This window comes from Pseudochaenichthys georgianus, chromosome 17, assembly GCF_902827115.2.
Source record: "Pseudochaenichthys georgianus chromosome 17, fPseGeo1.2, whole genome shotgun sequence".
In the NCBI taxonomy this organism is placed as follows: domain Eukaryota; kingdom Metazoa; phylum Chordata; class Actinopteri; order Perciformes; family Channichthyidae; genus Pseudochaenichthys; species Pseudochaenichthys georgianus.
In genome coordinates this window covers 27,898,093-27,925,150 of record NC_047519.1, presented here as the reverse complement: position 1 = coordinate 27,925,150, position 27,058 = coordinate 27,898,093, and the positions used below count along the sequence as shown (strand labels likewise).

The following is a 27,058-nucleotide window of genomic DNA, read 5'->3' as shown; positions in this document are numbered from 1 at the left end:
ATTGTTGTTGTTAGCATCTGGTTAGCTAGCTGCTCTAAAATACATAAGGAGCTGTTTCAACAACAAGGTGGAGGGAGAGTCCTCTGCTGTCAGACTGAGAGAGATAAACCGCGCAGGTGAGGTTAGGGACTCTGAGTGTTTATTTTAGTCTAAGTTATCTCAATGGGTCTCAAATATGTATTTACAAATTATGTAAACACATATTTCCAAGGCACTCCTTTATAATCATTAGGATTAATAAAAACAGGTTTGAAATCATTCCAATGTCTACTATAGGACAGTAAACCAAAAATATCGTTTAAAGTTGGAGAGATACAAAAATATGCATAAATAAATAAATGTTAAGGTAAAATAAAATATAAATGAACAACAAAAATAAAATAAGTTACATTTATTTGTTATTGGGTATGGTAGGTTATTGGTTATGTTCATATACTTATTTGATTATTAAAATGTAAACCGATCTTTTTCATATGGGTGTTTTAGAGTTGTACAGTACCCCCTAGATCAGGTCTCTAGTAATTGTGTGCTCAAAGTGCACCAGATTGAAGCATTTTACTTTAAAATGTTCAAAAAAAATCCACCCCCCAATAAAAATCTCGCCTAGAGCAGCAAATTGGCTAGAACCGGCCCTGGTACTAGGCCTCAAGAGCCTTTCTTGTGCTGGCAGACTCATAGAAACAAATTGGCGGGGCGCACTTTGCACGCCCTAAAACATTATGCTGGTCCCACGTGCCTTAGCAACGCTGCTATGACTCCATCCTAGGGGAAACACTGGAATCTAACTTGAAAGCTAACCCTTTTGCAACTAATGTCTTTATGTATTTGTAAGTCAAAGAGTGAGTAGAATACAACAATTGAGTCAAATGTTTTACCACCAATAACTTGCAATAACTTTATAAAACCACCAAAAAATTGATGTTTTACTATCTTTGGTCAAATATGGAGGTATAGAAACCATTATTTCCCACTGTACAAGGCCTTATCGAGGAGAAATGGGCTGTTGTAGTGGGTAAATATACTCACTGGGTGCTTCACAGTCCACACAGAAGCTGTTCCCCCTCACGTTCCGTATGGACTGAATGGCCATTGCATCACTTTGGCTGCCTAACCGAGACTGCAGGAAATGAGGGAGAGAATAAGTCAGCAGGAACTAATCATTGATAGAGTAAAAGAACGCAAACAATTATAGCTAGATTCAAATAATAGACAACCAGTGAGGAGGAGGGAGGGATGAGGCTTTCCAAAAGGAAAGACAGAGAAAATATGAATATGTAAAACAAGGCCGTGTCTGCTCAGTCTGCTGACACAAGCCGTGTTCTCTCTCTGATGTCTGTCAGTTCTAATAAGAGATCCCCCACACTGCGGTGCACCTGTCTGACAACCTCCCACATGTGACAGCTTGAAGTGGGTGAGGAGGGGCGAGGGGGGGGAGGGTGAGGGCGCAATAAAGGTTGGAAAGAAGGGGGGAAAAAGAGGAATGTAAATGAAGCAGCAGAATTGTAGGATGATGACAACGACGACGCTGTGATTAGATGATTTTCCTCCCAACCTCCTCGTAGTTATTATCCTCCGTGCTGTACCTTGTTCTTTATGCTCTCGCAGGACTGCAGGCTGGCGAAGATCTGGCTCTCGATGGCTAGGACCCACAGCTCCCTCTCCTCGTACGTAGAGGCTTCGAAGTTCCACGTCTGACCCGTCAACGACACGATGATGAACTCAAAGGAATCCTCTTGTTCTGCCAAAACACAAATAAACAATACATTAGGACTTAAGAAACGAGCATATCAGTGGCTGCAATCTGACCCTGCGAGTTAGCGACGCAGCTCAGCGACCCAGGCCCATTCACGCATCAACGCACGCCGACATAGGTTTCTGTTAAACTCAGAAACACTCGAGTTTTCCCAACACCTAGTGCACTGCTGTTTTCAACAATGCCTCAAAATCTCAGTCTTATAAATGTTAGAATGCATTTTTAATCCGTCATAACATTACTCATTAGCAGCAACACACAATATAGTCTTTTATTAGAAATCGGATTTATGTGATTTCTCTTTGATTTACACATTTATTTAGCAGTTATCCCAAAATTGTACAATTCTAAATACCCCCAATATGTACAGACTTGACAGAGGGGAAAAAGGAAAAGCATATTGAGAAAAAAGACAGAGTTAAGAATTAAGTCAATCATTTCAACTTCTTTTGTGAGAAATGATGTATCGTCTTTCATTTTGGCGTAGAGCAGCATGTTAAAACCACAAGACACTCCATTGCTGTTGCCATGTAGAAGAAGAACAAAAAGGGTTGTAGAACATTACAAAACCTTCATGACTAAATGTGTGCACAATAGTTGCAATAACTCAGTATCTGCAAGTCAATGAATTGAAGATACAGATGGTATATTGTTCTTTATCAATATGCTTTAGATTTTGCCCGCTGTTATTGCGGCATGTGACAGAATGTGTCATTGTGATTGGATGTTGTAGGAATACACCTTGGGAGTGAATTTAAACTTCTACTTCAAAGTTTTTATATGTTCACAGGCTGCTTCTTTTGACTTTTTGATTAAAGAACCAGGTTGGGAATCCCTGCATTTCCATGGTTTAGTCAATGACAGATTCTAAGAGACTATTGTGTTTATAAAAACAAATATCGTCATTTTTTAAACCAGTTATCCACCCCAGTTACCAATATTGACAGTGACCTTGACTTCTACAATGTAAGCTCTTTTCAGGGCATGATATATTAAATATGGGTCGCATTGATTTATATTGCTAAGCAGTTATAATAGTGTCTGAAAAAGGAATACATTAAGTCCAGTTATGTTTCATCAAGTACTAACTATAGTCTTTTTTCTTATTTTAATGTATTATGAAAACTAATTTGTCCCTTAAATTGGTTTGGATTCAGCTGGTTGTCTCCGCTGCCCTTTTGTGTTTAACTAAGATTTATAACAATGTCACCTGTCGTTTTCAAACGAGAGGTCTGACACAACATATGTTCCAACACATGCTGTAATGGCTCTGCTGTTCAGAAGCAATTCATTAACTCGGTACTGTACAAAGTGACTCGTGTAACATCTCTGGTCTGTGCACATGCTTGAGCTCATAGCCAAATGATTTGTAATTACCTAATTATGTCTATGCAAATAGTCATCTCATTTGCATAAACCATGTTTGGAGGACTGGAGGCGAGTAGACACGAGGGGAAGGTTTTTTTTTCCTGACTAGTTTTATCATTAATAGAAGTTACATTAAAAGGACATTTATTTAATGTACAAAAGATGTATACTTCTAATGTATTGTGTATTATGTATCCGTTTTTGTATATTAAATTAACTGCATGTGTGTAGTTATCAAATTATGGCAATCATTTGTCAGACAAATCATCTAATCAGAGAAATTAGTGCACATTTATAATCAATTGAGCCTCCTTGGTGCGAGTCGCAGCCCTGTGAATCGGTAAATGACAGATTTCTGACGGACGGTGTGATGTAGCGATCCCTGAGCCTCGGTGGAGGGCCGTCTCTTCAGGGGGAAAGCAATAATCCAATTAGCTCGACACCGACTTCAATTATCTGATTCAGTTTGTGGAATCGACTACAGGTCAGGAGGAATCAATAAAGCCTTGGAAGCCTCTTTATTTAGACTAACAGTGAGAAACTATGTGGGTGTTACACTTTAAAGCACTGGTGGGGATAAAAAAGAAAACAATTAGATTTCACAGAATCAAAACGGTTTACTTAAGAAAGTGACAAGGAATACGAAATACAAAATGGAGTGAACATCTAATTAGGAAAAAAACTAGCATGATCAATTGAAAAAACATACAGTACAAATCAATGCTTCCCTTGTCCGATATAACTTGAGGTACAATAACTAATGCATTTGAAATCAGTGGCTCCCAGACTCAAATGTTGTTCTACTTGTGTTTTCATCTTTTTAAGAAACCCCGAACAAAGCTAATTATTCTGTTGGCTGCCCAGGCAATAAATTGGAGGCATTAAAACACTTTCATTATGGAGATTAAAAAAGCAACGGATGGCTGGTTTCTTAAACTGATGAGTATACAAGGGAAAACAAATCTAATTCTCCATGCATAGTAATGCACAGGCGAGACATAGTGTAGCCACTAAAGAGACAGAGGAACATGTGCAGCAGGAGGCTTTATGTGGGACTCCCGTGTTGTCATTACATGCAGATCCAGCACACGGATATTACTTTTTAATGCCGTCCACAGTGTGGCAATTCAGCTCTACGAAGCAAAGCAATTCCGCTCCATGTAAGCACGGTGCTGAGGTCAAAGCGGTCTTCACAGAGACGCTAAATCTGAGCAGGAACAATGTGTCAAAGGCATCAGCGCTATCTTACAGGCACCTGACGTGATGAGCTTTTAAAAGGGCCATTAGCGCTTCTGTTATTACTCAATGGGTGCAGTTAGCACATGGCTAGCAGAGGAACGATCACCTTGTCACATTACCGCGAGCATTAACCTCCTGACCAAATCTATCCGCGAGCATATGATCAACAAGTTCTTACCAATTAGAAATAAATTAACACAGCTCTGCCAGTGGGCGGACAAGGAGGAACGCAATTTAAAGCCAACGGAGGAGCCAACAGTGAAGAATGAGCGAAATATGATTTTCTTTAATTAACATGGCGTAATAAAAAGGAAATTAGAGCTTAATGGCCACAGAGCTACGACGAGGAAGGAACAGATACACTTCCTCGTCAACGCTTTACATGGATCATAAAACTGTTCGGGATCCTCCCAGTTACAGATGTTATCCATCAGATGACTTAATGGATTTCAGCAGCAACACAACCGCACTTCAATAAGCAGAATGTTTCGTCAATAATAAACGATTGCTTCGAGAGACTAAAATAGGAGGTTAATGTATTGCTTATATTTACTGGTGGCAGTGGTGGAAAGTAACTGAGCATGTTTCCTCAAGTACTGTAGATAAATACTTTATTACTTTTTATATTTATCCGACAGCTTTTTAGATTACTTTTATTTGAAAAAAGTGAACCCTTACTAAAAGATGATGATTGGAGTTCATCACGTACAGATGTTATTTACCAATTTTAAGTTATTTACAGTTTAACCAGAGTGATTTAACATTTCATTTCAATTTAAAGTAACATCTAAATTAACAGACAAATTGTTCTGTACTCTGTTTAATGTCTGCAAAAACCAAATAAAAAGATTTTGAAAAAACTAAAGAGGTAAAATACTGCACAAGTTATCAAATTATTTTGTTCATCTTTCCAAAGTGCAATAGGATTTTAACAATATTGTTTAGTTAATCTGGTAAAGGATGTGGAAACGTTTTACACCACTGACTGGCTGTTATTAAACGCAAGTTGTCCATCAAACTTTAATACCTCTAAAAAGGCTTCGGTTTGACCTAAAAATCTAAGTGGAACCTGAAAGAAGAGTGGGTGTCCGGCGGACGGTGATTCCTCTCGTGCTGTGTGCTGCAGCAGATTAGCACCTCGGGGGGTATTGGTGGCCAGCCCAGCTGTGCCGACTATACTCCATGGACCAACATAGCATCTATTCTGTCTAAGCCTCTCAAAGACCTCTGGAGACCCGCGTTATGAACCCTTAGAGAGGACTTAGCAAACACTCCTTAGCCTTGAGGACTATCGGTGTGTGTGAACACTTGGCTGAAACGATGACAAGGTGCAGAGGTACGCGGGCTGAGCTATTGTTTGGGTGTGCAGGATGTGTTGTGCCGTGCGCATGCATCAGGCAGTCACTTAAAGAAGTGCTTGCCGTTCCCGTGAATTAACGAGCAGTTGGGAAGAACAGGCCAAGGCGGTGCCATCTGTAAATGTCACAGGCACTGCTTGCTCATTTTACACATCATTAAAGCCAATATTCCTAACCTGTATCAGAGCAATCAGGAGCAGGCCATTACTGCGACAGGGGCCCCAGGGGAACCACGACCAAACTCAGAAAGAAGAGAGCAGGGAGGGAGGCAGAGAAATAGAGCACACTCTTTATCTATCTGACACACACACACACACACACACACACGCACGCACACAAACAAGGAGCACACCTTCCAACAATAAACAAACCCATGAAATCAGCACCAATACCACTACGCTAATAGCTAGTGCATTTAACAACAGAGCCGAATGGAAACGGGGCCAATTATACATGTGTCTGTGGGCAGTGTGTACGGAGCCTAAATGAGAATCTTGTTATTCCTTTCCCTCCATACTGTGGCGCTCAGAAAGCTAAGCCATTACAAGAGTGGAGGCTCCAGGGACAGCTTTCGGAAATGAGAGCGAGTCGGGGAGTGACAAAACAAAGTATTGAGATAAACACCCACCATTAGCACAGGCAGTTAAACCTCCATTTCCTAATCCTCAGCTGGACTCCAGAGGATATTAACCCTTACTTTGCAAAAGGTGCAGGACAATAGGATACTGGATTGGGTTGGACTGGCAATATATTACTTAAAAGCGCTTCTGGTCCACTGTCAATGCAGGTTCACTTATAGTTTGGGCACAGGAAGCTATGAGACCTTTATTCTAATCTAAACCTAAGCCAACGGTCATGAGAGAAACCCAAGAGTAAAAATAGATGAATACATAATTAGGTTGCACTAGCATCAAATCATCTCTCGTACTTTAGGTATTCTGTGTTGATAGAGAACATTTTGAATGCTGTGGATCTCAAAACTCAACATCACTACAAAATGGTTTACATTTGTTTGAGAAATGTTCTAATTACTTTTAAGAATATAACCGGGTAAGTTGTGATTGTTGCAGCTAATTCATTCTGATTCTCCATTATCTAGTTACTGCTAACTGTGCCATTTATCTCAGTAGAGCCACTTTATTTTGAGTACGATTCTCTGCAGGCTTTCCAATCGTACATTATCGTGTCCATTTCTGTTACCCGGACAAAAACTGAGCTGGAACAAGCTGGTGTTCTATTAAAGCATAACGCTCTACTTTGCTTTATTAACACATTTCTGTTATATTCATATGTCCATTTCATGACATTTGTAGATCAGAAAGAATGCAGTCATTGATTTGGTCTATTTAAGCTTAAGAACACTTATTTAAAAAGAAAAGTTGAAGCCGTTTATATGTACGTGTTAAAGTATGCAAATATAACAAGGATAAGTATTTTAACTAAGTTATGTGGTCACATTGCAACAGTGACACTTTCAACACATGCATTAATGACGACAGTTTGTTCCTATTGAGCAAAAAGTTAACATTTCAAAAACATTTATTATTATGATTGCACGTTCCCCAGGTAATATGTGACACAAAGCTAACATTAGCACGCGTCTTTTAGGAATCCACTTTCTCAACAAATACAAATGATTCCCTATCCCGCTCCAATTGCCAACTCAATCCAGTAGAAGAGTCCAATCACTTGAAATTCAATCAATTTAATGACAAAATAAAAGTATTTGATTCAAATCCATTGTTGAGTCTTCTATTGAAGAAGAGGTTTTATTAACCAAATTAAGATCTGGTTTAAAAAAAAAATCTCCGGCAGCACATTTTAGTTTGTTAAAGCAGAGAGGCTGACGTGCATATCAAGATAAGCGTCCTTTAGTTGGACTGTAGGATCAAAATGTGCAAAAACAAAAAGTGTTGAAAGTTGCCTTAAATCAAATCTTACGTTGTTAATATAAATACGACTTTAACACCTTCTTTACATCTCGGCAAACACTTATCCCTGATTACTGTGACCTTAACACGAGTAAATATCTTCATCCTTACATCTGAAAGAACCCAGAAGGAGCCTCTTGTCACAATTCTCCTCAATTCCTGCACTTCCTTTTCTGCTCACACTGTACAAGCTCAGACCTCCAAAACAATGAGCATTTGATGCACTTTCTTCAAAAGAGAAATACATTAATGATGCTCCCTGACAGTCTGCATTAATCAGAGGGGGCTCCCCCTGAACACAACTCTTTATCGGCCATCGATTTTCCAGTGGGTTTATGGCGAGCGACACACGGAGAAAGCTCGTCGCTGGGCGGCTGCTGGGAAACACATTACGGGGCTGTCAGTTGTCTCGCCATGCATCCTGCATCATTCTTTAAGCACATGAGAAGTTCATTACACCACACAGCTCTGGCAGTGCATAGGATATTAGGGACTGTGTGCATTGTGCATATATTTGGTGGAAGTGTAGCTCTGCAGACATAACAGGGAATGTATACATTATCCAAATAAGGCTTTAAAATGATTAGAATTAAAAATAGATTGACATTAAATTGAAATGAAGGCCACAACAAGGGTTACATCTCTTGGCTTGCCAAAAGGTATATTCAAATGTTTGCAGAATCGATATTTCATATAGTCAGATATGTCATTTGTCCTTTCATAATCATAGTAATATACTGGTTATAAACATGATTCTCTCCCACTTCAGCAGCCATGTAGAAGAGTCTCGCTAAGTACTGTAATGCCACATTTAGGAAATGATGTTGCAGCAACGGTTTCTGCAGGCTTCCTCCTACACCCCACACGTCCCATGTTGACTAAAATGATTTCTCACCTAAAGACGCGCACGCCGTTTTGATTTATGATGCTTCACAACTCCTAAAATTCAATTTCAGCCTGTATTGCACGCTTCTGATTGCCCCGTAAATGAGATAAACTGATAGCAATTTATTCAAGGATCCCACCTCTCCTCTCCTTTCCTTTTTCTTCTTCTTCTTCTTCTTCTCTCTCTTCTGCGCTTTCAACAGGAGACACAACTCACATCCCCAGACTTGGGTGAATCCAATATTTAAGCGATACGTCTGTATTCCAGAGCATTCAGCAGAACAGACAAGGTGATGCTAATAGAAAACCTGGCAGAGAACCATGAGAGGGACAGAAAACAATGTGCGTGTTTGATGACGTGAGAAACATTCAGAAGCTGCCTCCTCCAGTCTGATTACTCTTAGATGTTCCACTCAGGAAGTTATCCGACTTAATTATTCCTCTGTAGGGCACTTATCGTGATGATGTTTAATATAATGCAAACCATCACTCATTCAAAGCTTTAACACAACGGCGTAACTGTCGGGAGAGAAACATTATAGCTCAGTTATGAATCAGAACAGAAGGAATGGACTCTCGAGTTGTTAACTACGCTAGTAGCTGCTTACTGCTAGTTAATAGGAAAAGTGACCATGCCAATTGTACAAAAACAATCAGATCTGGGATTAAATTCACTAGTATTATGATGTGACCGCATACTTCTCGAACAACAGAAAAAGCACCACTTATCTCGCACCACTTATCTCCGAGATGCTGATGATGTTCACTCCAAACAACAATGTGGTCAACAGACTCATTCAGACTTTAAAGAGAAGCTGTCAGAGACCATGATAAAAAAGTGTAATGATTATAAATGCTAAGCCCCATTTAGGAGGCGTCAATGCCATTGTTGTTGTTATCCAGCGTATCAATCTTGTTGATTGATCATCCCGCTCCGGTGACATCAGTTTTATGGCCTCTGAAATGCATCCCAGTGTTTTCACAATGCCATCCAATTAGGGTACTCCATTTATCATTGGGCTGGAGAATCATTATTAATTGGGTGGAGAGCCGACTGCCACTCCCCCGCTGAGAGGGGCCACGGCTTCTGGAGAGCGGGGACTTTCAGGCGCCGGTAGAAGAAATGAGGGCAGTGAAGGTGAAATGTGAAGGAGGGCCACAAAGAGATACAACACGACACACCTTCATGGACTTCATAGGAGAATCCAGTCAGAGTATGGAAGATGACATGTTTGTTTTCTCAAAATGCAAGATGAGAAATGTGTGAGAAGTTGAATTCAAAGTGGATATTTAGTTTAATAACCAATGCGTTACTGCACAGAAAATAAAAGATACATTGCATTTAGGTTACACCATCATTTAGCGTAGGCTACATTTGTACTGCAATGTTTGACATTACCTTCATTTCCTCATAAAGGGCTTCACTATGGGGGCGTAACATTCAGCTTACCCCCAGATCCCTCCCACCTTGTGCACCTTTGAAGAAGTGCCCACTCACTGGCTTCCAAACATAAAGCCTATTGTGTTTGTTGATAAGCACAACCAGTTTTGCACCGAGAAAAATAAAACGTTTTGTTGCGTTTGCAAAAATAAGTTTTGTTCAAATTTTTACTTCAAAATCAGCCATTTGTTCTTTCAGATCAAAAGTATTTGTCACGTATATATCCGTCGCCATTAAACTATGCAGAGGTCGCAACGAATTATTTGAAGAGCAGTGGTCAAATCTTAAAATAGACAAAAAACAATGTAGACAATTTGATAGCAATATAGCATTGTTATATTTTTAGTCTCTTCAGTAGCTATTAATGTGCGTTAATACGTTTGCATGGAAATACAACTATTGGTAGGTAAACCTTTTGGGGGTTAAGCTCCTCTGTATGCCATAGATGATTTTCTGATGTTTCAGAAGTCTTAGTAATTTCAAATGTTTATTTCCGTACCTTCGTTGCCTGCAGATAAGCCGTCGGGCTTTGTGATGCCCGTGCTCTTTTTCCGTCTGTGCTTCTTGCGGTTGGCGTGTGGGGAAGGAGGCGGCTCAAGCTTTGGACTGGTGGCGCTGCCCACACTGGAGCTCGCAGGATCACTCACTCCATTGGCTGTAAAAACACAGACAGGGGGAACAACTATTATCATTCGAGTTGAATAAATAGGGTATTGTGATTTTGTTTTCATTATAAGCCTGATTTTGCGGGGAAATGCAAAAGATCCCGCTCAAAACTTTTATCTGATTTAAAGCACCGTCACAGCAACTACATATTGGAATCATCGCTTAAACTTCACGAGTTTCTGAAACAAGCTAATCCAGAATATGTATGCTTCTTGACAAATACAGCAGACAGAAGGTTATGTCTAACTTCGAAACTAAGGGAAACACTTAAATGAAGAAAATAATATCAATATGTATTGCTATGAGGAACCATAACATATAGATAATGAACTGCAGAAGATGGATGAAGAGCATCCATTAGTGTCCAATTTAATCATAAAGTCGTTGATGAAATATCAACTAGAAATGGCTCTGGCAGCGTGCTTCACGTTGGCTGGGGTGAAGATTTTGTGTGCCTAATGAGGAGTGGTGATTAGTCCACTATTAATTGCTAGTGGATTGCATTCATTGTTCTTGCTGAAGTTGCAGGTCCAATATGTCGAAAGCAATACATACAAAGAAACTCTTTGTGTGACATGGGCAGAGTTCAAAATAAAGACTGATTAAAACAATTTAACACCATTATTTTAAAAATAAACTAGGTTGGCTGTTCAATTTAAACGGTTAAACTCAAAAAAATTTATCATCTTGTGTGATTGCATGATTCATTGTGAAATGACAGCAATGAATTCTGAATGACATGACAAGCTTTATGCAAAGCAGAGTCTTCCCATCCTAAAGCGGTGTCCTCGGCAGTGTGAGTTGGAAACGGCTCCTAAAGTAACGGCATGGCTCGGGCATTAGATAGAGCGAAGGACAGGGGCCATCAGTGAACAAATGGTTAAGTCAGCCGGCGGCAAAGCTCTCGATATGACTGTCTGAGAGTGACAGGGGGCAAAGAGCCGGCTTTGTTTCTTGTAAGTGATTTTATAAATGTGATATTAACCTGTGCTACCGTTGGGCAAAGGGAGAGGAGGGATGGGACGGTAGGAGGCGGTTGTCAGCTTGCCATCTTTCTGATTTCCTGACATTTGACATCACTTTCCCTTCTTTCCCCCTCCGGATGCCATTATGAATCTAGGAGTGGGGGGGGGGGCCAGGGGCCTGGGGGAAGCAGGGAGGGAGGGCCGGTAGATGGGCCCCATATTGCTCTCCCCTTACCACCCTGTGTGGTGCTGGCAGCCTCCTCCATTGTCTCCCATCAAAAGCTCATTGTAGTGTAGCAAACTCCATTCATTTCCCGGTGCACCGTCCCAGCCCCAGGGGTGGAGTGCAGGAGGACAAGGGGCTCAGGGATTATTGCTGTTGTCGTTGCCAGTTGCACATGCTATAATGTGCAGCGCGGTGCCATTAGCCAGTGTACAACATTAGGCCTAATTCGGTCATTACCTTTAGGGAGATGGGGCTGTCTTGGAGGAGTACGATGGGCTCAGCGGGGGATTGAAGATGCTAACGTTGGGGGAGAGGGGAGCTCTCGGCCCAGGGACGCATTGTTTGAGCGTGGGCAAAAATAGGAGGCAACACCTGAGACACACATTGTAGGGTCGGTATATAACCAAGAGATTCATCTTAAACTGTACATATACAAACAAGAATTAGAACTGGAAATCATTACTTAGTTATAACAACAGTTTAAGAAGAGAAGTGGCCATATTTAAAAGTAGTATTCATCTTTGGTTATAAAAACGTAGGTGCTCGTGGGGAAATAGCCTTATTGATTCGACACCATCACATTAATAAACATAACATTGGTGCTTGTGCTGGACGACATGCATTAGGCTCTCTGGTGCTTTGAATGGCAGCACGCAGCCACACATGTAGCAGCTTCTAGTCGAGGCGTCTGTTTCAATTTCCCTGCTCTCTTACAACAGCCCCCCTGAGACGAGTCATTAGCTGGCTCAGACAGCTGGGGGCACAGGGGTCCTCCATGTGCACCCCCCCCCCCCACCCTCTGCTTCCTCCTCCCTCTCCATTGCAGCGGCTGTCCCGCCAGCACAGCTCCGTATGGCGGGTGGAAGACTTGAGCTGCAACCTGCCTCCGACGTGACAGCCAGCATTTGTTTAATGTCGCTTGAGGTTAAAGGGGAGGGCTGCCCTGAGGGACCCCAACCGTGTCATAAACACCTCGAATTATCCATTTCTGCCCCTAATGTTGTGGAAAATGACCCTGGCCCCGCTCATCCTGCACCTGAAACATATACGGGGTGATACACTTCCCTTTGTCTGCACCAATCAGGCGTTAGGAGGTCTGTACCATGAAGGTATAGCAGCAGGGAATGGAGTTCACATCACCGAGCAACAATATCAAAGCACCCGACACCTTTTATATAATCTAGAGTCACCTGTCTTTCAGCTCTAAGCTGTGCACGACTGATTATATTTTAAATGGAGAGTTATGGAGTTACAAGTGGACTGATTCTAAAAGCATAAAATTCACTTTGGCGTTATTAGCCGGCTGTTAGTGTGTATGAGGGCCATCAGGACGGAGCTGGGTAATGAAGCACTCCGCTTTCCCACTCAGCCAGGATCACCTGGGCAGCAGGAAAGGTATGAGGCTAACCTGTGATTACAGTGCACTCCACTCCCACCACCGGGGTTATACATGCCACACCATGACGGCTGAGGGCGAGACAAAGAGGGCCGCTAACAGCTCCTGCTTTTACCATTGCACTAAGAATGAAAAAAAGGGTGAGAGAGAGGCAGGGAGAGGGGGTGAAGAGGAAGGGAGGGGGGAAGAGTTGTTTCATTGTTATTCAAGAGGCTCCGGGTGAGGAGCAGTATGATTCCAGCAGGCCCCTTGACATGGCAGCCCTGCCTGTCCTCAATCAAAGCCAACGGCTGCAATTAATGGCAAAAATTAGAAACAATCACCGCCTCCCCCTTATTATCCTCAATTAGAGCGTGCTAATCAAGGCCTGATCGCGCTCTGCTGCTCTCTCCAAACTAAATGTCAAACTTCATTACGGCCTAGCGTCGAAATCAAACGCCCCGCATGCTATCACCCTCGCATCGGGAGGCCAAGGTGTAAAACACAGTGCCACAGGAGAAGGCTATCTGTGCATTAACTACCCGTGTCCTCATATGCAAACTTACATAGACATGAACACAGAGCAGAGTGGAAGCATCAAGGCCTCGGAGGACAGCAGTAAAGGCTTGTCATAGAGGAGGGTGGGCAATATGGATACAAAGAATATTGTAATAACCATTGCAGAATTATCAACATTTATTATTTAGTATGTAACTAAACGCATAGGTTAAAAAGTATTGATATTGCGTCTCTCTAATGCCACAACAAATAAATACTTTCATTGTGTAATCTCCGGAATATTTTCCAATAAAATGTGGGAAATTATAAAAAGAAAAAGTCCATTAAAGTTCTCCAGAGCTAAAAAGGACATGTTCCAAATGTTATTTTCTATTAATCATGAATATCAATCATCCAAATTGTCGCATATTCCTTTTATGTTGATGAACGTAACTATTAATTGACCAATGGCATCAGGTCAACCCACTAAGAACAACATTTTATAATTTAAGAAATGACTTAATTCTTCAGTGGACAGATTTCAGCCTTTCATTCGTTTTATATTGTTTGACCTTAAGAACTGTGCACCAATATATTCTACGATATATTAATATTGAATTAATTATTGAACCATCACTCATTGGTAGCTCTGACCCACAGTAATCTTTGCCTGTGGGAACGTCACATCACTCACACTTTGACCATGACTTAAGTCATTGTCATCAGCGAGCCCATCACCACTCTTTGAGCCTCTTGCATTTAATTCAGGCTCAGAGATTGAGGTGTATGAAGGCGAGCAGGATCTAAACAAGCATCCGCTGCATTAAGAATGGGTGTCTTTATGAATGCAAGCAATAGAAAAATTGGGCCGGGATTTAATCAAAAATCTGCGCTCAATATTCAAGAGACGTTACTCCCTCGGCTTCTGCCTTTGCTCAATAGGTTTACAAATGAGGACATTCTTTAAATAATATGGAAATGCTTACCTGGCTAAGACGCATTCGTCCTCCAGTGAATCATCAATCTGCTGTTTTTGCATCTCAGAATCACATTTTATGTTAACCTGCAACCTTCACCAAGGATAATGGAGTGATTGGGCTAGGTTCAAGTCAATTCAGATGGCAAAACATGAGCACCCTTCACCGTGGAACACCCTCTATTGATTATTGAAGGAACATTAGGATGAAAGATAAGAGGGTTGTGTTTCAATCAACTTTGTGTTTTCTGATAGTCCAGTCACACTACAGACTTCATCTGCTGCTGGTATTCAGACTGTTCAACTGAAAGAAGACATAACAAGACATTCAGGGAAAGGTTTTGAGCTACCAAGATGTAAGTGTACATCTTAGTAGTAGAGTCGCATGACAATAATTGGAGAAAAGAGAATAAAGGAGCCAAGTGTAGATCGGATTTAGCTGGAGACTGGATGCTGGTTAATGAGCTATGTTAATATTGAGGGGTTTCTTCAGTTTACCAAACATAAATGGGAAATCCTAGGCCTCTTTTTTGTTGACAATGTTGAGGAACTCCTATTCTTCCTCCGCAGGCCTGCCACAAACAAGAATGAAGCTTTTTCTCCTATATACAAATCGTAATACAGACGCAAACACGCACTGTGGAAAATAAATCCCATACCAACAGCTACACACACGTAAAAAAATCAGCGAGAACACACACATACACAACACACACTTGGGCTCATTTATTTGAGGACCCCACGAATCTAAGTAATTCTGCTTTGGGCATGCTGCTGATGGGAGACGGGGGTAGGGGGTGATGGAAGTGCCTGCGTCCGGGCAGAATTGATCGTTTGGCAGCTCCAAATGAGAGACAGGCTTGTCTGCCGAACCACGAGGGCCGTGCAGTTGGACTCCAGCAGCGCTCGTAAAGTGCGCTCTTTAAACTGCCGGGGCCCCTGGGAGCCCATGGGGAGGGGGGGAGCCGCCGCCGTGCTAATGAGAACTACCAGAGTGCAAACATGCATGGAAATGACTGTTATTCTGTTGATGTGCATTTAAGTGCTTTTTTACTGCCAACCACAAAGAGAGGGAAATAACTGGTGATGAATGGTCCCCCCAAAAAACATTCATTTTCCTCTTCAGAAGAAAAGAGAGGGAAACAGAGGAAGGAGGAGGGGGTACGAGTAAGATGGAAGGTAAAGACAGGAAAGGGGGAGTGTGTGTAGACATGCATGGTGAATATATTATCTTACTTCACTCAAGTACAGTGACGAAGTGCAATGTGACGCAGAGGCAGAGAGAGGAGATGCACCGATGGCGGGAAGTTAACCTTCACTGTTCCCCTGCTATGAACACGCCGCTTCTATCAAAGAGCGGCAGCCAGAAAGGTCACAGCGATCACAGCCCTGATCACCTCATTATGAAAATGACGCGCGATACACCTGTGTGTGAAGCCTGGGAAACGGCGTCTCCGTCTAGATCAGCGTTCACTTCACTCATCTATGTGAATGTGTAAGTTACAACAATTACTGAGGAGATTTGAGAAGAAATGTAGGCAAAAGGAGGACTTACGGGCTCCGCTGCTTGTACTGGTGTTGATGGCTTCATTCCACTGGTCGGCGCTGGATACAGAGAAGGAGCGTTGGTGCATGCCGTCTTTACTGCTGCCAAACAACGAGGCGCCCGTCTGCAGGGACGAACTACTGTTGGAGTGAGGAGCACCTGGAATAAGTGACAAAAAAGAGCATTTTTATTTATACATCCCATTGAATTCTAAAGTCAGTCTGGCAGGATTCTTCAAAAACCAAAAGTCTGTAAAGGAGTTTTTTCTAAGTTTCTACAGTACTGTAATGCTGCTGCCACCACATTGGTGCAACTCCCTCCGTCGAACCCCCCCCCCCCCTCACACAGACACGAAACCCCTCTCCCTCCGCCTCTGCCTCTAATTAGCCCTTAATTAACAAGATACACTCTGAACGCTAATTATCTCGCCTCATCCCTCTGACTGCCACATCGATCTCCACTGGCGTCAGCAGGCGTTCTCTCCCCAACTTCCAATCAGGCGAGCCATGGACGCCTGGATCTCTTTACTAATTCATGGGCTAGGCTGCGCCATGTGGGGTCCTTCCCTCCTGTTCACGAGCAGTCGCTACAACACTTCCTAACTACTCTGAAAAACTCATCGATACACCTCCAGTCACGTGCGGGGAGTCAGATTAACTGCTTTAGATTAACAGAGCATCAAATTGAATAGAACCGTCATGTTGTTTTTCCAAAATTGTGTGATTTTATTTTCAAAATTACATTTAAACACAACGGAATTATGGTAATGTGACACTGGTAAGAACATATTCTGTATAACCTACAAGAAACGTTTTTGATATTAAAATGCAGTCATCCAAAAAGTTAATATTCACTCCATTTTAACCTTTAAAGTTGACATAATTACTACAGGCTGCATAACTACATTATAAACCAATGTAATTTAATGAGGTGAAAAGACTTTGTTTGGAAAACATGTCATATCTCAGATGTTCTGAACAATGCTCTCATGTTACAGGTATCACACATCAAGGCCTTTTATTCAATAATTACAAGAGAATAGCAGTTTCTGATTGAGGTGACAATAACAGAAAATATAGAGTGTGGGTCGCGTGTAAAGTAAACTAAGCGGCACGGGTGCTTGTTAGGATAATATGTCCTACTCATTATCTAGAGTAATAAGTGTATCAAATTCACATAATCATGTCTAATTAGTATCAGTAATTATCTTGTTGGGCCCAGGAATATTAATCTTCGGGTCCCAGAGGGGAGGGAGCAGAATCGCAGCGAGGAAGGGAGAGAGAGCGAGGGAATCATGCTGAGGAGCACCGACTAAATTAGCATGCTGAAATCAGAGCAGAGGAGGAGGAGGAGGAGGAGGAGGAGGAGGAGGAAGGAAGAGGGGGAGAGGAGGAGGAAGGGAGGGGAGACAAAGCCGAGCAGTAAGGGTACTGAAAAGAAAATGGGAAACTTTGTTGTTTTTTAAGTGACTAATGAATGCTATATAAATGAGCTTGTGACTTCTAGAGAAAGGTTTTTGGTTGCTTTTATCACTGTGTTTTAAAGAAATGAATATCGAATATTATGCAGCCACATTGTTGACCCCATATTGCAAAGATAAATGTTTAATCACCTCATTGTTTAGTGAACGTTTTTAATTATTCCACTATAAAAAAAGACCCACATTTCTTTCTTTCCAAAGAGTGAAGTTTGACTCTTTGCCGCCTTTAAGAGAACAAAAAAAAAACCAGTTAGATAACTACAAGGCGAGTTACATTGATATTTAAAAATTCAACAATCACGTTTAATTGTCAAATTGGATGCTAATGATTAATGAATTAAACATGGCTGTATCCATTAGTCCCCAGAGACCACTGCTGCATAAAAGGGGAGGATAATGTAATTACAGTGGAGAAATAATCAGCTTGTGGCATTAAAAGAGCAGTGCAGTGCTCCAGCCAGGCCTCCACTCCAGCTCTGTGTGGACTGACGAGGACGAACTGACAACGGACACTTTCATTTTAGATTAAACGCTGAATTTTCCCAACTTCAGTGATCGTGTTCGGATCCACCGTCAAAAAGGAATACATTACTAAGTATTTACTTTTCATTCAATGTTCTTTTTAGAGTGAACAAGTTAGACTGCTGACATGAGAGTGATGCTTCATAATGGCCGCTACCTACAAATCAGAAATATTGATGATCATTTTCTGATATGTGCCGAATATGCCAGAGGTTAATTATGTCTAGTGTCTACTGATGAATGCATCATCATTATTTTGGCAGTCAGAATTCAACAGCAATCAATACATTAAAGTGAAACTGCATGACAGTGGCAGAAATGAATAACATTTACAGAATTTCTGTGCTAAAATATATTATATTTATAGTTAGGTTGTTTCCATTAACTGCTCTCAATACTTAACTACACTTTGAGACTTTTTGCCTCTACATTTATTTGACAGCTTTAATTATAAAGAGACATAGTGAATATCATTTTTGTATGTCAAATGTTTCTTGAAAAGTATCTCCACCTCGTTTCTTACAGTTGCATCAGTAAAAATAACAAAAAACGAATCCTTAATACTATAACACTGACGATATTAAGCCATGCTGTTGCATATAAAGTCCTTTTGATTTTTCTAGCTTGTTAACATTAATGACATATTACATTTTCTTTACATTGAGGTAATTATTCTTCCTCTTCTTATAGTTTTATTTTAATAAAATATCTGAACTCTTCGTCCACCACTGTATCGATCGTAATTCAAAACATCACAAGCAAAGAGTAAAGTCTCCTTTACAACTGAATTTATATTGCCATTGCTAAGGATGTTGCTTTACAGAAACATTTCATAGAAAGCGCAAAATTCGTATGAATAAATGAAAACTTAAAATAAAAGGAAGCCCCATTATGAAAGTGTCTTACTGACTGTTTTGTAATGTGTATAAAGATATAACAGAAGCCATACAGTGTGTTCTGAGGCTCTGCAGGGCGGGGTGTTAAGTGGAGGCGATGGATTAGCGGGGAGCAGCGCTGCCTGGCTTCTCATTTCTCTTCAGGCCTGCCGTCAGTGGGCTGATGAGCCGTGACGAGGCCTGACCCCTCCGTGGAGTTGTTGCCATTATGTACAAGTAGTGGGATAATGAAGCATTCATGCTAATGTGGGCCGGGCAGCACATCATCTGCTGGCTGTGTGTAACCCACCACCATCACCCTGACCACCGCCCAGACCCCCCCCCCCCCCCAGATACCGCTGCTGCTGCTGTCTGTCCCCACGCAAAACACTCAGACATTATGTTGTATTGCTCTGTATACTAGGGCTGTCAGAATATCAGATTTTCACGATACAAAGCTAAAATGGTAACGACATTATTGCCATATATATATAATCCGTGTGAGAATTTCCACGGACATCCATCTTTAACTTTGTTTATTGAGTGGTTGGTCTCTTTTCTGGCTCATTTGTGTGTGCAGTACATGGGTGGGAGACAAAGCGAGAAAGGAAATAATAGGAAACTATTTAACAGGTGCTGAAATATTTACACAATATTATATCATTATAAACAATGTATGTAATATTGAAACAGAATAAGTATTTTCACAGTTATTTTCAATCCATTAAACCTTTGAAAATGTCTTTACTTGTTTCATATCCAGAGTGCAACTGCTGTTTTGCATTCCTGCAACTATGGATTAAGGTTATTGAGAGGTTGGGTCCTTTCCTCAGAGATTAAACAAGGCAAGTCAGAAAAACATCTCAAATAAGGAGAAGATTGCAGACAAAACTGATCTTGGTACAAAGTTATAATCAATTCCAAGGTTACCAACCAAGGTTAAATGTACACAAAGTGTCCTTTAAGAGTGAGGAGAAACCCCCTCATTTGAAAAATATATAAATGATGAAATTGGTCAACTAAATGTGCTGGAAACATCCAGCTTCTGTGCTTTGCTGTGCAAATTCAAACATGACTTAGCTTACACATCTCAACTTTTATATAATTAGTATGGTCAAAAACTGTTTAAATCAGCTTAAAATGGACACATTTGGAACATGATGGCTGGAGAAACACTTGAGCTGATTATACTGGTGTTGGAAAAATAAGTATTGTGTTGGCATTGCTGGTCAGTGAATATGTCCTACTGGGCTATTAGAGCTGGAGAAAAATTGTGGAACAAGATAAAACACTTTCCAGAAACCTCCACCTCTTCCACACGCATCCCTCTCTCCCACAGCACTGATTCAAAGTGACTGGGTCCATTAATACTTTGGTACAATGTATCTGTCGCCGGTGACACGGGATGCGTGTTAACAGGGAGGATCATATTTTAAATGGTTCCGCTCAGCACCCAGCAAAGGAATTAAACCTGGCCGCTTGGCAAACTGGCGGGCGCATGCGTCCTCTCATTTACTCTGTCTTCTCAGCCTCTCCTCTTCATCTTCCTATCTCCCTCATCCACTCCGCCCCTCCTTCTCTCCGTCGCTATCCCTCTTCTCCCAGTGATTATAAAGGTCTTTAGATCTAAGGAATGAATGAATTACCAAAGGCACAGACAAGGCTTGTGATTTGGACGCTGTGAATGAAAAATTACCCCTTTGTTCCCTTCATCAATTGCACGTCTAATGAAATCAAAATCCCGATCGCATAATCAGATGAGGGTCCTCCACCCAGAGAGAGACCTGATGTGATTTGTAACCTTTCTTTTCCTAAATGGAGATTAAGGCAAATCTCACACACATTGTTCCCTGATGCACAAATAGATGGCAAGTGAAGATCCAGGGAATGTGTCATTGATGAGTCTTTTACAGGAAACAAACAACAAAGAGAACAGACCAAATGGTTTCCCGAAAACCCGGTAAAGCCTGTTTTTTAAGGCCCTTTTGTCTGGCACAATGACTCCCCTCAAGGTGAACATATCCAACGTCCTCTGCTCTGTAAACTTCTGCATCTTCCTGCTTTTGACTGATTAACATGTACAGCAGTGGCAGCTCTTTGGCCAGGTTCAACAGTAACCTGCCTGGACAGTGCTAATGGTCCCCGCTGACCTGCTTTGGCACCGGACCCACTCACAGCCTATTAGCTTTAGCCCGAGTGAAGGAAACACTGTGCCCCGTTTCACAGCCGATGAAGGACCCCGCCTCCCTCGTGGGATCTCTTTGCTAATTAGTATTAATTACTCTTAATCCTAACCCCTAAATCCAATCACTGGCTTCCCCTCTATAAGTGTGCCAGACTCTGTGCAGCCTCCGGTGGCATCGCTCGCTGGGAGAACAGATCTATTTTTAAACTTGAAAAGTGGAGACACTGGAGACATTCTCAGGTCCAAACTGTTTTAATTGCTTTGACCCCAAATACCAAAGAGAATGAAAAGTAACTAGGTCAGTGTCATGGTGGCATGACAGTCCAAAATAAACAAAGCTTACAACATGAGGACATTATGTCTAGACACAATCTTCAATTCCCTGTTAAGTAATTTAGAGAATTAATAGATTTCTCATAGATGCTCATTAGGTAAATCATTGTGTATATTACGAGGCAGCTAATTTGCAGTGAAACGCACATAAAGTAGATAATTAACCTGTGGGGACACATTTTTATGATGAATCACAAACAAAAGGACCTTCGAAATTACTAGAGAAATTAAAGACTCATTGAGTAACCATTGCATAATCTACCTACTGTATGATTTGCTTTGTCTTTTGCGTGGTATACATACATTTGAAAGATTCCTCTTATGTCTTTCCATACTATAAGTACAAGTGAATTATCTGGGTTTTAACATTTGGTGAAAAAAAGTTGTGTTTATAATGAAAGCACACAGCCATTAAAAAAGATATACATCCATGATATTTTAATTCAGGCTCACACATTTTGTTAAATGTTTCTGATAAAATGTATAACACATTCCTGTTGGACACATACGTGTGATCTAATCTCTAGTATACTTTTAAAAAGTAAACCTTTGTTCCATTGTATGTTTTCATGAGCCTGATAAAGCACCTACTGTAGGAAAACGTGGTCCTCCTATCAGAGTGAGAAGATCTTTGATAATTTACTTCATACGTGACTACTTTTTCTGTTTCCTGGCTGAAATAGTTGTGTACGGTGGCCCTGAAGTGCAAGTCAAAACAACATTTCACAAAACGCCACAGCATTTCAGAAAACGCTTCAACATTTCACAAAATGCTACAGCATTTCAGCTTTTACGGAAAGGGTATTCCTTTAGGGCAGGGGTGCCCAACCTTTTTTGAACCGAGAGCTACTTTTAAAGTTGCCAGTCTGCCGAGATCTACCAGTCCAAATAGAGAGGCGTAGCCATTACTGACAGCCTACTACCAGGTAAATACACACTTCTACTTGTATAAAACTGACCTTCGTACGATTAATACTTCATAAAATACTGCAGATCCTTTATCTTTCCTCTTTCTAATCTACACACATACAAGTATTTAACTGAAGTTACACAACAGTGTTGTTGATACAGAGTTGGAGTTTATCCACACCTCACATACTACAGTGGGTAATGTTTTCAAGAAACATTGAACAGTGCTGCCACATATGACACAGGAAAAAAGAAAATACTCTGAACCCTTTCTTTGCCATTATATAAAAATAGTGTTGCTACAAAAGTATAAATTAGGCTTACTAATAAGACAACTCAGATCTGAAGCTACACATGAATCTGCTGCCAAAGTGCAATAAAAAAGACAACATTAATAGAATCAAACCCTTTTTTTTGTTGCATTTTAGTAGAGTATAAAAATAAATGCCTTTAAAATAGGATGCAAGCAACACTAGTTTCTTAACCTGAATTGATAATAGACTATAATCAATTTAAACAGAACAGATCTTAATGTTTGCATTCTTATACCATTTTGTACAATAATTATAATGAATAAGTTCAAACAAACCAAAACTTACAGCTGATTAATAACGGTATCTAACTTGAGTTTTTATTGTATCAAAAACCTGTTGAAATGCTACTGTTATTTTTACTGTCCCCAAAAGCACGTCGGCAGCCTCCAGGAATGCTTCTTTTACAACTTCGCCGTCTTTGAAAGACTTCATGTGTTTCGCAAAAACGTGACTGACACGATAAGATGCTATGGAAGCAGCCTTGCTCTTGTTGTTGGGCCTGGTGAAAATGGACTGCTGTGCATTTAGCTGTCCTCTCAGGCCCCTCCCCTTTTGGGAGCGTAGGGCAGAATTAGGAGGGAATTCCGTCTCGTAGCGTTTGTGCACTGTTTTGAAATGCCGCTCCTAAATTACCCTTCTTCGATAAAGCCACGCTCGCATTGCAGATGAGACACATGGACTTTGAATTGGAATAGATACAAAAATAATCATCCTCCCACTCGGAGTGAAAATGATATATTTGGGGCTTTTTTGCTTCTGCCATTGCGGTCTTGTGTGTGTGCGGACTGTCACTCCTGTTGACACAGACAACATCAGCGAACTAGTGCCCACTGCCCACAAGCCACGCCCCGACACATGGGGTCACGCCGGCCAATCACAAAGCTTTGATGCGTTCAAGTGCATTATTCTGGCACAGGAAGATTATGTTATAGGACATTAACGATACAACTGGATATTGTTGTTCTATTTTTAGACAAATCTCGCGATCGACTGGTTGGCACCCCTGCTTTAGGGAGAACACTTCTTGTTTGTGATTGGACAGAGCCAGCCAGAGAAGCACTGCTGTGATTGGTTGTTTTCGCTGTCAGTCAAGAAATGACGCTTCCTGACCCGACAGCGCTACGTATTTCCTGTTTGGTACGATTCAGCTGTTTCTGCACAAATTTTAAACTGAATTGGAAAGAATGGAAGAAGAGATGGAAATCTTAAGGGAATATTTTAACAATGGATATACATATGATGTTATCCTCGACATGCTGTCAACCCATCACCACATCAACATTTCCCACAACATCAGCCGTTAGCACTCAGAGCTCACAGCTCCTCATATCTGTTCAGAAACTGGACAAAAGTTTAACATGTAAAAACCACAGACTGTCTATGTCATGGCGAATACAGTCGCTGCTTTATTTATGTCTGTATGACGTTGCTGTGAGTGTGGACGGAGCAGCTACAGGTTAGTTTAGCCTGATCGATCCGATCTCCATTCAGAAAACACGCAATTTAAAAGGTTTTTCGCCTGCCGTCTTGTCTGCAGACTTGTCAAAGCATTAATTCATGGTTTTTACTAACCGGTATCAGTATGTAGTTACTTCGGCATCATTTTGAAACATGTATTACAATTCAACCACGGGAAGATATGTTCATTTTGTTGTAGTTGGTATCTACCATAGTATTTACATGGAGATAAGCCCCGAATATTCGCATCGCTCTAATCGCTCGAGTTTCACCGTTTCACCATGATTTAATTGTAATACACATTTCAAAATGATGCCGAAGTAACTAAATATTGATACTGGTTAGTAAAAACCATTAATTAATGCTTTGTCTGCAGATAGACGGCAGGCGAAAAACCTTTTAAAAATGCGTGTTTTCTGAATGGAGATCGGATCGATCAGGCTAAACTAACCAGTAGCTGCTCCGTCCAAACTCACAACAACGTCATACAGACATAAATAAAGCAGTGACTGTATTCGCCATGACATAGACAGTCTGTGGTTTTTACATGTTTAACTTTTGTCCAGTTTCTGAACAGATATGAGGAGCTGTGAGCTCTGTGTGTTAACAGCTAACAGCTGATGTTTTGGGACATGTTGATGTGGTGATGGGTTGACAGTAGGGCTGTACCCGAATATTCGTTCGTTGGAGTACTATTCGGTTTCAATTTCGTTATTCGGATATTTATTTTGTTCGTTTTTCCCCCGTTTTTTTTTCAAATTAAATTTATTGAAATCTCCAATATCAACGTAAGAGTTTGTGCCTCTTCGGGGATGCTAACACTTAACCATAAACGTTATTGTTTACTTTCTCCGTCTTTATATGTAGATATTACTTTTCTCCGTTATTCGCCGTCACGTTGTTTCCATAGCAACAACAACTTCCTGTCAACAGCGCTAACTCTCCTTCAAAATAAAAGCATGACCATAAATAGGAAGCCAAGCCAAATTACACTTAAGACATATACAACTGCAACGAAAGTAACAAACACAATGCGATATCCTTTTCAATTTCAAAGAACACAAATTGGGTTGTATACATTAACAAATGACTATAAAACAACAATACTGTAGAATAACAACATGAATGCCGTGAATACACCAAAATACACGTGTTGAAGTGGCCACCCTAGTTTTGGGTTGACGTTGTTTGTTTCCCACTTAAGAGCAGGGGCCTTGTATGTGCCCAACATTATGTTTCGGCTCACTACATAACGGACAGCTAGCAAACCAAAAGGAGGTATTCGCTGAATTTGACAAAAAGTGTGTTTGATAAGTCTTTGAGTGGATGCGCCTTCAAAGTGTTGTTTATGATACTAACTACTAACTTCATATGATTACGTTTCAACGTTTAATACAGAAGATTAAAAAGGTAGCACATAATCACCTTCAAGACATATTTAACTAATCTCCATTTCACAAATGTGTTCTGGCCATATCAAACATGTATTGGTTTGAATCGCTGAGTCCTGCTTTAAAACAGTATAGAAAAGAGGGATCATAATGCAGATGAATCACTCAATCCATGTACTTGAATCTATATCTTAAATATGAAAAATGCAAACGAAGCACAGTAACTTTTATCACCCTGGCCATATAATGAGGACAGGACGTGGTACCTGTGTTTCCGATGCCAAGCTGCAGGGTGCTGCGGTCCTTGGTCAGCCCGTTGGTTTTGGGACTAGCTGTCGGGGCGACGGTTGCCACGGCTCTGGGCGGTCGCTTCCCAGGAACCTTTACCGTTGTCCTCAGCAAGTCGATCTCTTTCCCATGCACATTCTGCATGTAGTCCTATAGAAAGTGCAAAAAAGAACATGACAGTTATTGTGGATGGACTGTGATCTAGTCAAGTAGGAGTCCAACTATTTCATACAATTCCCTCAATACAGGTAACCGATTATACACAGCAGACCAACTAGAATCTGGAATTATGGAAGAAAAACAGATTAAAAGACTATTCAATTTCCATCCCCATTAGTCACAACCCATTGTGGACCTTCCACTAAACGTGTGAGAGTGGAAAAATGATTGTAAAGCCATTATACATCACCTGTGCCCACGCCATCTCTCCAGATAGCGAGATGATAGGCTTAATGAATGCAAACAGTCTCATTCACTTTCAATTTGGGCGTCTGATTTGGTTTAAAGCGACTACTACCCAAATGTGGGAAGCCAAGGTGAAAATCATTGGGCTCAGCAGAAAAAGACCCAAATAGAGGCGAGCTCGGCCTTTGCCGTCCCCCCACCGGCTCCTTTGCTTTATTACCGTGTCATAAAGCACTCATTTCTTTCCCAAGCCTCCTCGCTAATTACCCAGTGAGCGCTCTCATTTCATTTTATTGCTGGAATTAACAGCCAGATCGAAGCGTGCAAAGCTATTAAGATGTGTGATTAAGCCACATTCAATTAGTTTCAACAAACAATTTAATTGATGTAGCAGATAGAATTAACAGAAGGTGATTGTGTGGATGGCTTGGCTGACTGCGAAATTAAAGGTTCCCCTCTTCCACTCTCAGTCTGCCTCCCTCCCTCTTTCCTTCTCCCTCTCTCCTTTCCTCAATCTCTCTTCCCCTTTCTTACTCCGTCTCTGCTCCACTGCTCAAAATGAGCTCGAGCTGTTACCGCGCTAATGTAACTGTCTCCCTTATCTCACCTCCCTCTGTAAGTCAACAGATTCATAGATTCAAAGATTGCCCTGATGACCTGTAATAGCGGTA

General features: G+C 41.1%; 1 protein-coding gene across 3 annotated transcripts in view; it reads right to left on the bottom strand.

Moving 5' to 3' along the window:
• Window positions 1-27,058, bottom strand: part of agap3 (ArfGAP with GTPase domain, ankyrin repeat and PH domain 3) — a 122,876-nt gene that overhangs the window by 13,890 nt on the left and 81,928 nt on the right. For 2 of the 3 annotated variants that reach the window (XM_034104557.2, XM_071206230.1), the window contains exons 11-15: window positions 25,961-26,132; window positions 16,237-16,386; window positions 10,475-10,630; window positions 1,584-1,738; window positions 1,027-1,117 (exon numbers count right to left, since the gene is read on the bottom strand). In XM_034104557.2, the coding sequence (XP_033960448.1) occupies window positions 1,027-1,117; window positions 1,584-1,738; window positions 10,475-10,630; window positions 16,237-16,386; window positions 25,961-26,132 (724 nt within the window). The remainder of the gene's footprint in view (window positions 1-1,026; window positions 1,118-1,583; window positions 1,739-10,474; window positions 10,631-16,236; window positions 16,387-25,960; window positions 26,133-27,058) is intronic. The other variant, XM_034104556.2, reaches the window with a different exon arrangement.